Source organism: Misgurnus anguillicaudatus, chromosome 16 (assembly GCF_027580225.2).
Source record: "Misgurnus anguillicaudatus chromosome 16, ASM2758022v2, whole genome shotgun sequence".
Classification (NCBI taxonomy): domain Eukaryota; kingdom Metazoa; phylum Chordata; class Actinopteri; order Cypriniformes; family Cobitidae; genus Misgurnus; species Misgurnus anguillicaudatus.
In genome coordinates, this window is record NC_073352.2 from 26,214,505 (window position 1) to 26,233,620 (window position 19,116).

The following is a 19,116-nucleotide window of genomic DNA, read 5'->3' on the forward strand; positions in this document are numbered from 1 at the left end:
CACACAGGCATTCACGTGTGCACACTCACTCACTTACAAACTAGAGATTAGCGTGGCAGTCCAGATGAGATTATCATTCTCCTAGAGACTGAACTCATGTTTTCATGTATCTGAATGATAGCTGTCTGATTCAACAAGATACTACTGGTTCGTATATGCACAAATACAGAACTTCACTAATCTCACTGTAAAAAAAATCCGTAGAAATTACAATGTTATTGCAGCTGGGTTGCCGGTGATTTACCGTGGATTTGAATGTATGTTGTTTACAGGCAAGAGTTTGTTCAACGTAAAATAAAATAAGTCTTTATCTTTACAGAATAAAAATACACAATAACAGCCGTATGCAAAGCATTCTGGGAACCAGGAATCATCATCAACCTTTTTCTGTTTTTTTGCTTCAGATTTTGTTTCCCAGAATGCTTTGCTTGATGCTGTTTCTTTAGTTTTACTCTTTAAAGACAAAGACTTGTAAATGTTTAATGTTTATTTAACTTTGAACAAAATGTTGCCAGTTAAAAACATAAATTTAAATCTACAGTAAGTTACCGGCAACCCAGCTGCAATTTCTACGGAATTTTTTTTTACAGTGTGTTTTTCAACTGACATTTGGCAAACACAATACTAATACTTAATTTAATCATTATAAACCTCATAATTTTTTGTTTTATGATATCTTTGCTTGACCAGCATGCTTGTGCTACACTGTAAAAAAATCCGTAAAAATTTTGTACATTCCGGCAGCAGGGGGGCCGGAAAAATACCGTAAAAAACGGGCACAATAAATTACCAACATTTTCCGTGATACAAAAATACAGTTTTTTTCTGTAATTTTACATTTGTAAACTAAATGCCACATACAATGCTGTGCTATATCTAATGCATTAAATATTATTTATACACGGTGCTGTTGAATGCTTTATCTGATATATTCCATGGGTGTTGATTATTTCTCTGTAAAAGCACACCTAACCTGCCATCTAATGTCTTAAAATAACCACCAGAGCAATGTCTTAGCAATTTCGGTGTTAACCGTGGTATTAGCAAAATAATTGATATCCTTTGAATTATTCAAAAATAACGCACACCACTTCGTGTCGTGCCGCATTATCACCTTGGGTATGCATTATTTTCGAACAATTCAACGTCAATTATTCCTTACATACATTATATACATCAAAGGTGTGACTTTATCTTCAAAATAATCAGTAAGTCAAGCTGGGGATGGTAAGGATGGTTGGAAATGTGGGAAGTATTATTTGTAGCTGTGTGATGCTGATTTGGTCAAATTCAACATTATAAGCACATAAAGTCATTCACCCTCACCTCTGAGCACCAAACAATTTTCTATTTGTGTTGTCTTAGACAGGCTCCCTAGCATTTCTTTTTTTTGGATTTAAGCCTCCAAAAATTCCTTTGGGGATTTTCTGTGCTTTTCTGTGCAGACACAGTAACATTGACCCCCCCTCCCTCTCTCTCACTCTCTCTCTCTCTATCCTCTGTTTGTTCTTTCCTGCTGTATCTCCTTTTGCAGATTTCCCCCCAATCTGTCACCCAATTTACCTTTTTCTCTCCTGCCACATATACCTTTATGTTTTGGATTACTGGACGCATGCGATTGGTGGTCATTTCTTTCAGCTCTTATGCCACAGCGAGTAGCACTGACACAGGTTTGGCACAGAGACTGGAGTCCACATGACAGGGGTCATTTGGGAGCCATGTACCACACTCCAGGGGGCAAAAGCCAACTTGTTAAATGGGCACCAGGCCAGTCACAGCCGCTGAGTTGCTTATTTTATCCAATCAGAGCACAAAGACGTGTCAGAGAAATCAGAACCATACACTGTAAAAATTATTTGCTGCATTAAATTTTATTTATTGTTTTATTTTATTAAATGTTATTACTTTACCATAAAACAATTAAGAATTTTGCATTCATTTAAAATATCACAGATTTATTTTAATTGAACTTAGATCAATGCTATTCAAATGTGCATAACATTTTGAGCTTGATGATAAAGACACTTTTTTTTTAAAAAAACATAAGAAAATAAAAATATATTTGGAATAATATGTTGTTTTAAAGAGCTATCTCTTCTTCTATAATTTCGTCTTGTGTCTGGCTGCGGTCCTATGGCAACACAGATGTCTGCCAAAGATGGAAAAAGCACAAATACTTAGAAATGAAAAACAAGTACTGGGAAAAAAATCAAGGAGACAAACACATATAAAGGGAAAAAACATGCATGTGAAAGGGAGAGAGAGAAACACAAGATTTTTTATCGCTAAGCAGCATTGTTGTTTAGTTAGATTGTTGCTGAGGTGGCTATGTCCAAAACAATAGATTTAAAACAATAATAGATATAAAGCAGAGGTCCTCTTGTAAAAAATGCTTATGCACACATTATTTACACAACAAAATTCATTATCAAGTTTTGTTTAAAAAAAACAAGGAAATTAAGCCAAATATGATTTTTTCAGTGTATGTTTTAATGACAGTACAACAGACAGAGCTGTCACTGCCCAGCAAGCAATAATTGCAATTTACAGTCAAGTTTTACTTTAGACCTAATATAGTCTGGCAGTGAGTAAACCACTTCTAGCCAAAATAAACTTGAATTTGGTTACACATTGTTTTTGCCAAAATAACTTGTGAGATGTAAGATATTCCATCATGTAAGCAAAGTCAATAGTGATTACAAGAGTGTTTGGTTTTCTTTCTTTCTTTTATTTTTTTGGTCTATGTGGTTATGCGTCTATTAAATTTTAACTGACAGCCCAAATTGTCAAAATAAGAACATGTATCTTTTTGACCCAAAGCTGGGATGAAAATAACCCAGCATAAGAAAGGTTATTCCATAGCAATTCAACTTTAAAGTTGGACATTTAAAGTTTTTTTTCTAAAAACAAAACAGAAAAGAGGACTTTGATTCATATACTTTTGTATTTATTAAATGGTCAAACACTATAAAAGCAATATCTTTCTTCGCAGATCAATTTGAGATCTTAACTTATTCATTCATTATTCAATACTGTTACATACAAGTAGTCAAAATGTATCTTTTTCTCATAGACATTTGTTCACTGGCCAACAAATTTGAAATATTTCCAATGCAGCATGTGTTTCTAGTATAGATTATCAGTAGCAACATGCCAACAGCAAGCACTTTATATACCTGAACATTCCTAAAGTCATTTATCTGTGACAGAACCAAAAAGGTTCACACACTGTAAAAACAGATGTTTTAAAAAATAAAATAAAAAAGAGAGGGAAAAATACAAAAGAGAGATTAAAAAAAAAAGATTTTCCCGGGTCCTGGATGTGCAAGGGCATCCTGTGTTCTTGGATGTGCCGTTGCCAAGGCAACAGTAACTTGGTGACCTCGTTATTTCAGCCTAATCCAGTGCTGAAATTATGGTTGCTCCACCCTTTTGCCTGGCTGCCCTGATAACATAATCATTGCAAATGAGGCACAGGAAGAAGAGCGATATAGAAAGAGAGAGAGTGAGTGAGTGACAGAGTCAGACTAAGATCCAGAGATGAGAGAGTGAGAAAGTGAGAAAAAAAGAGAGAGAGAGAGCACAAGCACACATGGAGAGAGAGAAAGAGACTGCATGAGTAAAGGAGTGTTGCTGAATAAATCAGCAGTAAATCAAACCATGAAATAGTTTTAGAATAAAATAACACCCGAAATTGCTAAGAGACCAACCATTATATTGTTTCAAACAAGATAATTAGGCCATCTTGCAAAAGCTTGCAATAACTGCACTTACACTTTAAAAATGACTGGGTTATTTTTTACACATAATGGGTAAATATTGGACAGCAAACGAAAATGACCCAATGCTGTTGGATGGTTGTTTTAACCCAACTGCTGGGTTATTATACCCCATGGTTGCATAAAAACAACCCACCATCGGGTCATTTTTAACACAGCATGGGGTCATTTGTAACCCAGCATGTGTTTTGTCTAATATTTACCCATTGTGGGTCAAAAATCACCCACGCAGTAATTTTTCGAGTGTATGGTCATGTAATAAATTGCAATCTGTCAGAGACTCTTCACAATGAAATTGTAATCAAAAACTAAAACGACTGAAAAAAAATCACACTTTGCTAAGCAGATATGCACTCAAAATAAAGTTGAGCACAAAGTGCACTAACAGCAGGGCTCCAGCCTGCCACCAAATGGGGGCATTTTGCCACCAAAATTTGAGAGTGTGCCACTGAATTTTACATCAAGTCGCACATGTGCGACCAGTAAATTTTACCATTTATTGTGATGTGACACTGAATTTGAAACAGCACATTGTAATTTCTGCATCTACCATCAAAGTATTTATTAGTAATACAGTGGAAATTAGTCGAAAATGTGAATATTTGGTTAGCATGTTGATTTACGGTGTGTGCCCCTAAATTTTCTGGTTGCGCCCCTAAAATTTTCAGTTGCGGGCCACTGTGCTCCTAGTGAAAAAAGTTAGTCTGGAGCCCTGAACAGTGACTAATTTTGAATTAAAGGGGTTAAATTATGTATTTAAGGTGAGAGGTTTGCTGTAAGAGGGTTAATCCACAGTTGATCTGGTACACGTAGTATCTTAAAACACTTTGACCTGAACAAACTTACACTGTTTAAATTTAAATAAATGGCTTAATATTGAATTCACATGACTTATTCAACCATGGGAAAGGGCACAACGAATAATTAAAACAAGATATTTTCTTTGAAATAAATACAGGAATTAATATGAATCTTTGGCTATGCCCCTTTAATAATTCAGCAAATTTGCATACCATTATCCGCATATCTCATTACTTCTGACAGAGACACTTACATATTCCAAAATATCATTAGGCTTATATTCTATTGCATGAATTAGCATAAATAATGCAAGACTTTAAAAAAATACTCCGATGATTGTGTTTCTTTTAGATACGGCACGTTTGTGAATGTTTTGCACTTTTTGACAATGAAGTAACAGGGTCACAGTTTCACAGTAGTGTTAACTGTCACACTGGAGAAAATACATTACCGTACATGTTGTTAATTAATGCCAGCGCAAATTTCCCTTGACAATTGCTTAGGATTAACAAAAGGTATAATAATAAACTCTAGAAAAATATATTTGCATTTGAATGAATTTCTGTTCTGGTTCTGTTCGTTTTTTTTTTTTTGTTTTAGATAGGAGAGAGGAATGGTTCAGAGTTTGAGAGCTAGACAGGTTTAAGTTAACAGCAGAAAAAGTTTTTGCAATAATTAATAACTATTCAGAAATGTACTGTACAGGTATTGTCAAGGAGCTGGTCTTTTCTAGGAAAACTCTATGCTATAATTTTTATTATTTCAAATTGTGTGCTATGCTTATACAGAATACGTATTAAAGCTTTATAAAAGAACACAGTACTGGTAATAAAACCTTTCAGACAGCTATACAGGCAATCGTTTCCTATACAAGAAACACACAGCTTTAATGTAACTTGAACTTATTGATCTGCTAGAACCTGCTCATCAGTATGTTGACATTCACATGGAGCTCATCGTAACGCCACATCTTCAGCATGAAAACTTTCAGCTTGTTAAAAAGTAATGTGAAATATACTGACAATTTTTTGCCAGCGACTCTTTCTGCATTTCATGCACCCTGTCATAAATAGACAGACACAGCTCAGCATGAGTTGAGTGTGATGGGGGATTCTGCAGAGAGATTTAAAAGGTGGGAGCAAAACAGAGCATAAATAAATAAATAAAGCGAGAGAGAAAGAATAATGCTGCGTGCACACTACCACTCGCTGTGTGTCGCCCGCCTCTTTCAAAGAGAACGTTAAGAGGCATCACTAATTCTTGTTGTCCTAGTAACACTAAAACATCTGAGTAACCGTCCACTGCAGTAACCGACGAATGATGGATGATGTGAACTTCACGCTTCCATTGGTAGTCGCTCCCGAAAGTCGCTTATCATTTGCATAAAGCTAATGGTTTTTTAACTTTATTGAGTCGCTGGACACACCCCATCCAATTGCCAATAGTCGGTGTCAAACGTGTTGCCAAAAATCGTCTGCTCTCCATCAAAATGAATGTGATTGTGTTGATTGTAATGTGAACGGGGCATAAAAAAGAGGAGTGATACTGTGAATAACGTCTAAAGGGATATCACTGTGCAAATAATATCATATTTAACTTTCTGCTATTTTAGATTTTCAAAAAACATCATTCTGTTTGATTTATAAGTTTGTTTCCTCATGGGTACCAAAAATGTCTCTACAAGATTAAAAAAATGATTGGGATTACTTTCTTTGTCGGGACATTTCGTAGCCAAACTGTACCAGGTACACACAAACACACGCACGCACGCACGCACACACGCACGCACACACACACGCACGCACGCACGCACGCACGCACGCACGCACGCACGCACGCACGCACGCACGCACGCACGCACGCACGCACACACACACACACACACACACACACACACACACACACACACACACACACACACACACTTTAAGCAGCATCAAATATGACACCTACTTTAACCACCATGCAATGAAATTTTAAACTGGGAAAAATGTATAAATGCTATTTACATGCAAATTGGAAAACATGTTACAATAATTTACGTAAGATTTAGTGCTGTCTCACGATTAGTCGCGACTAATCGTTTGCAGAATAAACGTTTTTGTTAACATCATATATTTGTGTGTACTGTGTATAATAATTATGTAAATATAAATACACACAGATAGGGCTGTCACGGTTATGAAATTTGGCTGACGGTTAATTGTTTAATAAATTGTGACGATTATGATGCCTGTTTATTGCTTTGACATTTAATTCTCATACATTTTTTTGTTTATGAAATCATTTTCACCGATTGTTGCGATTATTTAAATTAAATCTTTTGCAAGGTTTATCTGGCAGTAAATGTTTATACACATAACACATATTTAAAAGTAATCTGAAACTGTCTTGTTTATACAGGCGCTGCAGCTCCCCCTTGTGTTTTTAGAGAGATGTGCAATCATTGCGGTGATGTGAAATCATTGCGATGAGGTCAAACAATTGGGATGAGACGATTATTTAATCATTGTGACAGCTCTACACACACATACAAAAAAAATACATTTATATAATAATTATTTATATTTATATATAATATAAACTAGATATAAATATAAAAATGTATATACACATGCAAATGTTTCTTAATTATATACATGCGTGTGTGTGTGTGTGTGTGTGTGTGTGTGTGTGTGTGTGTGTGTGTGTATTTAAATACATGATTATTATACACCGGCAGCACTAGATTTTGAATAATAAGAAGAATTTAATAGTACCGTGTATCACTAGGACAAGAGTACCCACACAGCCTAATATGATGAGAGAAAAAAGACAACATGTTGATTGTCATGTCAGCGATGTTGCTTACTAACTCCATCTAGAGGTCAGGTCATGGCTTGTACTGCACAGGAGGTGAACAAAATCATGCAGCTGCCAGCTGTTGTTTACTGGTGTCACAAAAAATTTATGTTAACACACACACACACACACACACACACACACACACACACACACACACACACACACACACACACACACACACACACACACACACACAGATAAATGACATGTGCCATCCAAAATGTGCATGCTGGGCATTTGGTGGAGATAATGGCGCCCCTCTTGCTATCACTTACTCTCTGCTTGCTTTCATTCTGTCCCACACACACGCACACCTTACAATGTCCCCACACTCAAGTTACCACGGCTGAACTAACCACTTCCATCTGTATGCTCTTCATTTATACAGTCACCAGGCTTGCCAGACAAAATGGCTTCCACATGGCAATCAGACAGAACAACAACAACTGCAGGGAGAGAAAGAGTCTCTCTGCTTTAGCCAACAAAATTCAGCGCTGCAGACAAATCATATACCAGACAAAACAAAACGATGCAAGACAAATTTCCCTTAAGCTCATGGAGACTGAAACGAAATCAAACTAGTATCTGTTTGGAAAAAAGTCAGACGGTAAATACAATTGAAAGGTTAAGCACTTAATTTTACATGATTGTTTGGTTATTCAACGAGTACACAGAACTAATATCCCTTAACCTCCTAAGATCTGGATTGTGTTTGCAAAATAATACATAATTCTGTGTAACTGGAACCTGATGTACACAAACATGGACAAAAACACTGCTTCATGTTCTAGGAAAAAAATTGGTTATTATATTAATTGGTTCTTCCTAACCCCAAATTAGTTGGTAGAAATCTGAAAAGAGACCAAAACTCGTGTCTTAGGACATGGTTTCCAAACTTTTCAGCGTGCGACTCCCCTTGTGTACGGTGCATTCCTTCGTGGCCCCCCAAAGAAAATTTGTGACAAAAAACTGTTCTAAAACTCAACATTTCAATAGAAAAAACATTAAATTATACAAAAATGTAGTGCTGTTGGTTAGTAGCCTTATTTTTTAGGTTTAATTACACAGAATTCATGATAAATTAATGTATTTCATAAAATGTCATAAAACTGGGCCCCCCTGGCACCATCTCACGGCCCCCAGTTGTCTTAGGAGATTAAAGGGATAGTTCACCTAAAAATGAAAATTATGCCACCATTTACTCACCCTCATGTTGCTACAGACCTGCATACACTTCCCTGTTCTGCCGAACACAAAGGAATACATTTGTAATCAAGCAGAAAACAGAAGCACCATTGACTTCCATAGTAGGAGAAATACTACGGTAAAAAATTTTGGTTACAAACATTGATCAAAATATCTTCCTATCAGTTCAGCAGAACAAAGAAATTCATACAGGTCAGAACAACATGAGGGGGAGTAAATGATGACACTACTTTCATTTTTGGGTAAAATATCCATTTAAAGCAACAGGTCACCCAAAAATAAATTACTGCCATATTTCATTGACTTATTCTGATGTCTTTGCAAATTTTGTTTTTCAAGCACCAGACTAAAAATAAATAAATAAATAAATATATATGTGTGTGTGTGTGTTTGTATGTATGTGCATATATATGTATATATTATGTATAATTATGTACAAATACATATTGTTTTAATTGTTTTTCTTTATTTTCAATATGGTTGGTACATACACAGCGGCGTAATAAACTGGAAAGTAAATACTGCATCCATACATGATATTATTTTTTAACAAGTAAACACACAATCACACTTTTACACTAAGGTCACTTCTTTAAAGAGTTAGACTGCAGAAAAGCACATAAGACAGACTTATATAAAACATACAGGATAATACTCTGGAGACTGGACACTCCGAAATACCAAGTACTTCCAAAAAGACAGCATTAAAAGAAAGGCCTCTCATTGTTCTCTTAAAAAGCCTCTGCTCACCAACATATGTTTAAGATGCTGCTTTACTAGTGTACCCACAAGAAACCAACTTTAACATCTTTTTTTTTGGTAAACAGGTTTTACTAACCATCTTCTCTGCTGCACTGTATACTGGTAAACATTTCTCCCCTTCATTCTTTAAATTTGTCTTTTTCCTCTGTTCTACCTTTACTGGGCCAGCGAGGCCTCAGTTTTCCCCCCAGTCGTCACCAGTTGAATGAGACTGCCTGAGGCTGGCCGTCCTGACCCAGTGGCCCAGCTGTAGAATGTTCTGGAAAAGAGAGAGAGAAAATGGGAGACGGGTGTAAAGCGATGGTGGTAAAGGACGGAGAGCGAGATAATGAGAACAGCAAAAGGGGGAGGAAAATAAGAAGGGGAGAAAATAAAAGATACAGTATGGGAAAGATACAGACAATCTGAATACAACCGAAATATTTTCTAATCCAGCACATTCTGTTGAAACAGTAAATGTGATTTTACACTATAGTCTACAATGAATTACCCCTAACACAAAGACTCTTTTTATATTGTCATCTCTCATGTGTTTCACTAATCCGACCAGGTTTGCTTCAGCTCCTCTGGGATTATAAAGTTGCAATCCTCGTTCTAATCCGTGCTTGGCTGACAGAAGAGATTTGGCCACAGCGACCCAAGTCCAGCACAGAGATATGTATAACTATATAACTACTAAACTAGCAACACTAAAGTCATGGGTTCAATTTCCAGGGAAATTTTATATGGGTGATTCTCACGAAACCATTGAAACACCACAGCACTAATGATTTTAGCTTTAAAATGTGTAATATAGTAACATTAAAAAGCATCAGAATTAACACAATACTGTGTTCTACCTTGCACAATGTGTGATTTCAACATAAGAATTTATAATTGTAAATTTTATCTCATTTTCTGCTGAAATTCTCATTACCGCAATGTGTCCGGCTGTGTTTGAACATGCATTATGTTGTAATTTAATCAAATTAACACAAAAATATTAAGAAAATAAATAAATGGATGTTTTGCTAGACTACTTTAGATGACAGAAAAAATATTTACTGAATATTCATGCATAATAATAATGAAGGAAAATTAGGACATGATGTGTCCATGCCTGATGTTCTCATCCTCCGCAACACTTTTTGAGAACAGTTTAAGCACACATACAAAATTTTAATAAAGTTTGATTTTGAGTGACCAAGCACATGGACCAGTTACTTCAAGATGGCTACCAGGTAAGATCATTTTTTTACAGTTAATTTGAAATATTGTCTTGTCAGAATGCTTACACGACATTTTGATTATCATTACCGCAACAGATGCTTATTAAATGTTAATTTAATTAATAGAAGCATAATACTTTGATTTTAAATGCATGTGCAGAATCTCCAAATTATGTTCTTTCAGGTTTGTCATGTCATTTTGAAAATATGTCAGTGTTGATGTTTTCTGACTGTTGCGGTAATGAGATTTTTTAGGAAATTTTTTTAAAATTATGTTACAAAAAGTGTTAAATGATAAGTAAAAGTTTTTAAATTAATGTTCCCATTTACTCCAGACTTTGTTTTTCAATGTATGGTGGGAAAAAAAGTAAATTTAAGCAAATTTTCATGCTTGCCATTTTTAAAACTAAGTTTTCGTAAGAATCACCCATATACAGAATTTGAATGTACTGTAAGAATAAAACTATTTGAGATGTGCATACAATAAATGTAGACTTTAAACCAAGCAGCTTTAAATAGCTAAAATAGTTTATTTAGCCCTATACTTGATTTTACTGGTGTGTGTGTGTGCGTTTATGGAGACACACTTGTGTTAACCTATCATACTGGTACATTGACTACACTGAATGTAAATGACTGGGTTTCTGTAAAAGGTCTGTTCATGTGCTGATGTAAGTGAACATTATCCACTTACATTCTGATCTTTCAAATACTGTACGTCTGAGAGGTTTTAACAATTGCCTGTGGCTTTTTTGGTTAATATTACTGAATCCAATCAAATGTAACATTGGAAGATGTTTTTAAAGACCTACATTTTCTGGGATAACTATAATTCTAAGTAGATGACATAAGACCTTTAGAAAGTCATGAATTACTTTATAACACTGGATTTGGTTTAATAACGGCATATTTATATCATCCCTGAATGGCATTGAAACACCAGCTCTGTGTGGAAGAACATCATTGCCCTCTACTGGTAAAAAAAACGACTTGCGTTTTATCCAATTGTTGAAGCGTCTACTTCCCAAACAGATTGAATCTGTCAATTATTGCATTATATATTAGAAACAGTGGAATTTGGTGACCTTGAGAGATGCACACTCACTCTGCGATATATTCCAGCGGCGTCCAGCTTCCAAAATCTGCGTCTGGCATGAATTTCCTGTTCATTGGTGTATCCAAGGTAACCCTGGAGGATGATGATGTCATAATGTTGTTATCTCGGTTGGAGATGATAGCCTGTGGCGATAGCTTGCACACAAGCCTGCCCTTTTGAAGACACTCACACTAGATTTGTTCAGCTAATGCAAACAGACAGCAGTCAAACCTGTACCATGCAGGTCACTGAGAATATAAATAAATGCAGAAACGCGTGCACCAGTTGAGTATTCATTTAGGTATACTCTATATTTTAGGGATTATTAAATGATGCATTTAAGTTGTCTCAGACACAAAATGCATTACTCAAGTGAGATCCTATCTTTTTATCAATTTTTAAAAAGAATAAAAATCTGAATTACCTAGTACTTTTGTAAGTTTGTTTACACTCTACATTTAATTTGGTAGTTTTTTGGTCTTCACAGGGACAGAGTCAGTGTATGTACATGGATATGATGATTGACAGATGCTCTTACGGAAGAATGGCCACAGCTACGGCTCCAGAAGGAAGACCACTATCTTCACCAGCTAGACTTTGGCATAACTGATGGACTGCAGCTTTGGCCATACCGTACCCGATCATACCTACAACCAGACAAAATCAGAGATTGTAACAGAAACTTCTTTACACATTCAGCTCTACAGATGTGGTGCGCTAGAAACCTAAATATGGCACAATTCTCTCAGCTCTCGAGTGCATGCCAACTATACAATTTACCTAACAATGTGTCGCATACAACAGCTGTTGCTCTGCGGTTTGGTCAATAATCATTTGTTGAGACGCCTCAAGCAGAGAATAAAATGGGATTGCTATTCAAAATAAGCTAAATGAATTTGTTCCTTTCTATGCAGTGAGAGAATTGTTTATATCACCTTCAATATAGGAAATGAAAGAGGTCATTTCATGAGGAATCAAATTTGCCTTGATCTTATGAGATAAAAAATATTTTACTATGAAAATACCACCTTATTAGGTCATATTATTTTGTAAAAATATGTGACAATGTGATCTGGGCATGTTATTTATCAATGTAGTGCTGATTAGGTCTAAGTTCAAAATTCATACATAATGCTATGCTTTTAAAGAAACAATTCACCCAAAAATGAAAATCCTGTAATTATTTACCCTGAAGTTGTTACAAACCTGTTTAAATTTCTTTAAAAAATATTTTTTTTGAGCATCATTGATTTCTATAGTATCTTTTCCTAGTCAGTGGTGTTTCTGCTTAATTACAAATATCTTCCTTTTCATTTTTGGTTGAACTCACTTTAAATGATTAGTTCATTTTCTTAAAAAAAATCCAGATAATTTACTCACGACCATGTCATCCAAAATGTTGATGTCTTTCTTTGTTCAGTCGAGAAGGAGTTATGTTTTTTGAGGAAGGCATTCCGGGATTTTTCTCATTTTAATGGACTTTAATGGACCCCAATACTTGGCAGTTTTGATGCAGTTTAAAATTGCAGTTTCAATGGACTCTAAGCGAGGCATAGGGTTCTTATCTAGCGAAACGATTGTCATTTTTGGCAAGAAAAATTAAAAATATGCACTTTTAAACCACAACTTCTTTTCTTCCTCCATCTGTGTTACGAGCCACCGCGACCTCACGTAATTGCGATGCGTAATGACGTGGAAAGGTCACGTGTTACATATATGAAACGTACATTTGCAGACCATTTTAAACAATAAACTGACACAAAGATATTAATTAGTATTATTCCACATACAACAATGTCGGGACGGTCCTCTTTCTCCACACTTGTAAACACTGGGGCGTAGTTTCATGACGTATTACGTGAGGTCGCGCTGGCGCATCACAGGAACGGAGGAAGATTAGAAGTTGTGGTTTAAAAGTGCATTATTTTTCTTGCCAAAAGTGGCAGTCGTTTCGTTAGATAGGACCCTTATGCCTTGTTTCGGATCGTTTAGAGTCTTTTGAAACTGCAATTTTAGACTGCATTAAAACTGTTAAGTATTGAAGTCCATTAAAGTCCATTAAAATGAGAAAAGTCCTGTAATGCTTTCCTCAAAAAACATAATTTCTTCTCGACTGAACAAAGAAAGACATCAACATTTTGGATGACATAGTGGTGAGTAAATTATCTGGAATTTTTTAAAGAAAATGGACTAATCCTTTAACACTTCTAAAATATGTAGGCTGTATAACTAGAAAGCATGATTTTTTGTTCCACCTCCCCCAAACCTCTGGATGTTTGTTTGCTTGGCATCTGGGATCAATATTCAGCAGACTTTACTTTATAAGAAGGGAAAAGCTGCACTTTTTCCCAGGATGATTTTTTTCTAAGCTACTTAAACGAATGACAGCTTTTTAAAACCACCATTAAAATTCACAGAGCCAATCTGAAAGAGGGGAGGAGCAGCCCCCATATTTCATCTCAGTGTTTTCTTTATAGTGCTTTTAGTGCATTTAGTATTTTCTGGCAGTTTCAGTGACACTGAATGACCTCTTATGTTCAAGCTTGACTGAACATCGAGGGTCAATGTGATCACATGTTCTGCTTCTCGAGATACGGATTAAGTGTGGTATGTCAGATATCCAGACTGACCCTCAGAAACGGTTAACTTACTTTAGTCTAACCCAGATTCAGTCTTCAGATTTCATTCATTCTACCACCATTTAAACTTTAGCAAAAGATTTTTAAAGAGCAAAAACAACATCAATGAAAAAATCCTAGCATGATGAGAAAAGACAGTACAATTTTCACAAAATCACTTATGCAACATTACTTCTTACTATTGATTACTACTTAAATTACTATTAAAGTACTAACATTGCCTGAAGAACCTCTGTAAAGTATCATGTTGCTGATCCTCAACTTGTAATGCATTATGCTACTGTAGCAATGCTGAGGTCATGGGTCCGATTCCCAAGGAAATACACATACATGTATTGACTAAATACATAGCTTGAATGCACAACAAGTTAAAGGATTAGTCCATAAAAAAATCCAGATAATTTACTCACCACCATGTCATCCAAAATGTTTCTATGTTCAGTCGAGAAGAAATAATGTTTTTTTGAGGAAAACATTCCAGGATTTTTCTCATTTTAATGAACTTTAATGGACCCCAACACATAACAGTTTTAATGCAGTTTAAAATTGCAGTTTCAAAGGACTTTAAACGATCTCGAACGAGGCATAAGGGTCTTATCTAGTGAAACAATTGTCATTTTTGGCAAGAAAAATAAAAAATATGCACTTTTAAACCACAACTTCCTTCCTCCGGTCCTGTGATGCGCCAGCGCGTCCTCACGCAATTGCGTAATGACATCGAAAGGTCACGTGTTACATATATGAAACGCACATTTGCGGACCATTTTAAACAATAAACTGACACAAAGACAGTTATTAGTATCATTTGACATACAACGTCAGCATTAAAACTGTTAAGTGTTGGGGTCCATTAAAGTCTTTTAAAATAAGAAAAATCCTGGAATGTTTTCCTCAAAAAACATAATTTCTTCTCGACTGAACAAAGAAAGACATCAACATTTTGGATGACATGGTGGTGAGTAAATTATCTGGATTCATGCAATATTGACAAATTCTTTAAGTAAATTTGGACATACATTGAATGTAAATGTATTTCAGAAGAGGACCCAGTTGGCTACTTAACCACTTTCATTACGGTCATAGCTTATACAACATTTCTTGTGTTTCAATGCAGTCACCAGAATAACAGATTTTTGAAGTTTCAGCATAAGGTGTGACTAGCACAAATTGCTGATATTTCGCAGTTGTAAGCTGACACCCCATCAAAAATGTTTACTTGTAAAGATCACTGTTTTAACAGAATACATCAAACACCTCAACAAAAGGTTCCCTTTCATATCCTAACAAAACTGTGTTTAACACTGCAGGGCATTTCCTGTCTAAATCAGTTCTGTGTGTGTACGAGTATGAATACAAACTCGAAAACACAGACCACATGTGCTTTAATCTTCCAAAAACCTGCTGATTCATGCTCCCTCCCCTGGCCTCTCAGCCAATCAGAGCAGCTGCGTCAGGGTGCTGATGTGGAGGGTTTGTTGTGTGCTCTATTGAGTATTGTCACTAACTACATTATCACCCCGTGTATTGGCTGGGCTATGAAAAGGTTTGAGAGAAAAGGCAATAGGGGAAACTTATGAAGTACAATAAACGTGACAGACAATTTACACTTAGTGGCTGTGAAAAATGCCTTTTATCTACTTTAGGGAAAATGTCAATTTTTTTCAGTTTTACACAATCAACATCACATTGTGAAGTGTCTTCAGGCAAACCTATGCTGTAATTGAATTTAAAAATATATAAGGGAAGACTTATTTGATAAAGCTCAGTGCTCACAACAAAGTATCCATTCAATTACAAATCAATGTTTTGTTGTTCCAGAGGAAGCCAAAACATAATGAATATACTTTCTAATACGTGATAGGAGAACTTAGGAGTATATGAATGGATGCTCTTACCAGGAGTGCCGGCCAGGGAGGCCTTCGCTCCAGAGAGGGTCAGCAGGCCTCCTGGTTTCAGATGCAGAGAGGCAAGATGACTGGAAATGGTGGAGGTCCAGACGCTCTGTTTCCACATCATATCAGTATTCTTATACAAGTCTAAAGAAATGAAAAGGTGAACTGATTAACTCTACAGGTGTACTATGATTTACTATAGTATAAAAAATAAACAGGAGGAGGTTTTCGTACCTTTTGAGCCGCAGTTTCCTCCGGCCCATCCTCCAGCCACACAAATAATGGCATCAACTTTGTGTTCCCCAAGCAACTTGGCTACATCCGACGTCACCTGCATCAAAACACATCATTGATGATGAGACACAACTTCGCACGGTTTCAATGCTAACTTTTTACAATGTAGTCTGGGAAAAGCATAAACAGTCATAAAACAAATGTACCAGCATCCAAATTTGCACACTAAAATAGTATTCGAAATTACACTATGTCCCAGATCGTATTGTTTTTAGTAACAGCTGAATATTGCCCACCGTGTCATTTGACTTGAGTAGGACAGCTACAAAACTGTGGCACACTACTAAGGCTGTTATAAATAACATTTAACGTCAATGGCAGACACAATAATGAAAAAAGATTGGTTGTCCAGGACAACGGGTCAGGAAATCAACGGTAAATGAAAAGAAAAACGGCGTTGACAGTGACAGGACATAATAAGCCGTTTGTTGATGGACGCACGCCTGGATGACGTCAAGATATTGGCTCCACCTACCTGTGCGGCTTGTTCAGTAAATGAGTCGCAGAGCTTCACCAGCACGTTTGCGTTCGCTTCGTCGTTCGCTGCGATGTCGATACTGGCAACCCACTTATTTGTAAAAAGAAAATGTTAGTTATATTAATGTGTAAAACATCACAAATGTCATTTAACACGACTGCGCAAAAGCATAAGCAGAGGTGCCGGTTAGAGTCGCGTCAACAGGTGTCAGTTTGAGCTCACGAACTCATAAAGTGACCATAGGTTACTAAAGTAAGAATGAAGAATGTTTTCATGCTTACCCAGCCTTTCGATTTGAAATAATGCACGCATGTCGACCCGAGAGCACCCTTTCCTCCGTAAACCAGGACACGGTTCGCAGCTGCCATCGCTTTTCTTCGGTGTGAAACGCTTCGGCGAGGATGATGAGTGTACTCTCAGCTCAGTGACACGAGATGAGAGAGAGAGAGAGAGAGAGAGAGAGAGAGAGAGAATGGGTGAGTAGGTGGGTGGTACAGGCGCGCTTGTTTAGCAAGCAATGATTGGTTCAAAGTGGTTTTCCTCCCTAAACGTGGAGTAAATCAAGCATTCCTTTGAAAAAATGAAACTAAAACTTGCTTTTTACAATCCTAATTTATAACTAAAAAATTACGTACGATAACTTCAAAATGAATACAGAAAAGTTATTTCTCTAACATGCCCCTTCCAAGTTCACTTAAATCTTTTGGACCAAACATTTGTAAAACCTTTAAGTTGCATTTTAATAAACCTACAAATTAATTGAATAAACTATTACAGTATATTATTATTAGCATATTTATTGTATCTGAATCACTTGATCTAAATCATGCCGTTTAGATTGTCAAGAACAAAGTTCACCTATCTTTTATGCAAAGTCATGGTGATATCACTTTAACATGGCTTGTTGTAGCCTACAAGGTCAAAATAATAAAAAGTAATAATATACTACAAATAAGCAACACTAGAACACTTTACTGTTGAGCTCATAAATTAACAAACTGTACAAAATACAGCATTTATGAAAAATAAAAGTAATTAAATTGCATTTTGTTAGTATTGCCTTGAACAAGGTATTTCACATAACAGATGTTTACAAACAGTCCACCACTGAATTAAATTCAGTGAATTTACAAAAAGGCATAGACGCTGATTGTCCACATTGTCAGAAAAAATGTTCAAAAATGAGCTGTCACTGGGGAGGTAGACTTTCAAAACATGTTTGCGTGTTTTTTAGTTCTTACTAGTATCTTAAAAGTACACATTGATACCAAATGTATATCTTTACTTAAATGGTATACTTGACCCTTAAAGGGTACTGTCCCAGTGACCTTGGGACCATTTTTCCTGACAGCATGTGGAAACATCATAGCTATATGAATTAAGGATATTTAAACTTTTGAAGTGGGTTATTATTATTATTTTTTTAAATCTGTTATTATTGTATATTGCGGACTATGCAAATATGTTACTTGTAATATCTTGTTCAGGGCAGTACTAAATAAAAATAATAAACTGTACAAATACTGTATGACCCCCTCTTATTTTCTTAAATACATTTTGCAGATTCTGCAAGGGTTACTTATAAGCTCAACTATATTTACACCTTAAAATACACACAATTTTCAGGAGGTTGCCTGCCTATAAATTATAAAAACTTTAACAATATTGCATGAACCTTAAGTTTCAGAGTTCCACATATTTCTGGGTTAACATCCTTGTTTTTCCTGGAACAACATTCCTAACCATCAATCAGATTTAAGGGTTAGGCTTATGACTGGGTTTAGGGCTTGTAAACCATGTATGAACTTATTAGTTCCCTAGTTGAGAAGTATATTATGATTATGGTTAGGAATGGGTTTTAACTATTTCATAAACAGTTGTTTCAGACACAATAACAGATTACGTCCTGGAAGGACGCCTTTCTTTGAAAAATCAGGATGTGCAGCAAAACAGTGACCCCACTGCAATCACCTAATTCCAGAATTTAACAAGTTTTCCATTAAGTTTGCTGGCATTTATTTTTATGTGGCCTTGTGACCATCAATATACAACAGTTGAATGGATGAGGGCTCAAAGCACCTGAAGAAAAAGATAAAAGATAAAAACCACCAGACCGA

The 19,116-nt window shown here is 35.9% G+C and overlaps 1 protein-coding gene across 2 annotated transcripts; it reads right to left on the minus strand.

Annotated features, from left to right (window-relative positions):
• Nucleotides 1-9,076: 9,076 nt before the first annotated feature.
• On the minus strand, nucleotides 9,077-17,444 carry qdpra (quinoid dihydropteridine reductase a). Of its 2 annotated transcripts, XM_055178551.2 has the most exons (7): nucleotides 17,281-17,444; nucleotides 16,997-17,089; nucleotides 16,462-16,558; nucleotides 16,231-16,371; nucleotides 12,235-12,343; nucleotides 11,706-11,789; nucleotides 9,077-9,651 (listed from the first exon to the last, which is right to left on the minus strand). In XM_055178551.2, the coding sequence occupies exons 1-7, from the start codon at nucleotides 17,365-17,367 to the stop codon at nucleotides 9,549-9,551; spliced, it is 714 nt and encodes a 237-aa protein (XP_055034526.2). In that variant the 5' UTR covers nucleotides 17,368-17,444; the 3' UTR covers nucleotides 9,077-9,548. The 2 variants fall into 2 exon arrangements, with proteins under 2 accessions (XP_055034526.2, XP_055034527.1); XM_055178552.2 differs by lacking the exons at nucleotides 16,997-17,089; nucleotides 17,281-17,444 and adding an exon at nucleotides 16,758-16,956.
• Nucleotides 17,445-19,116: the final 1,672 nt, after the last annotated feature.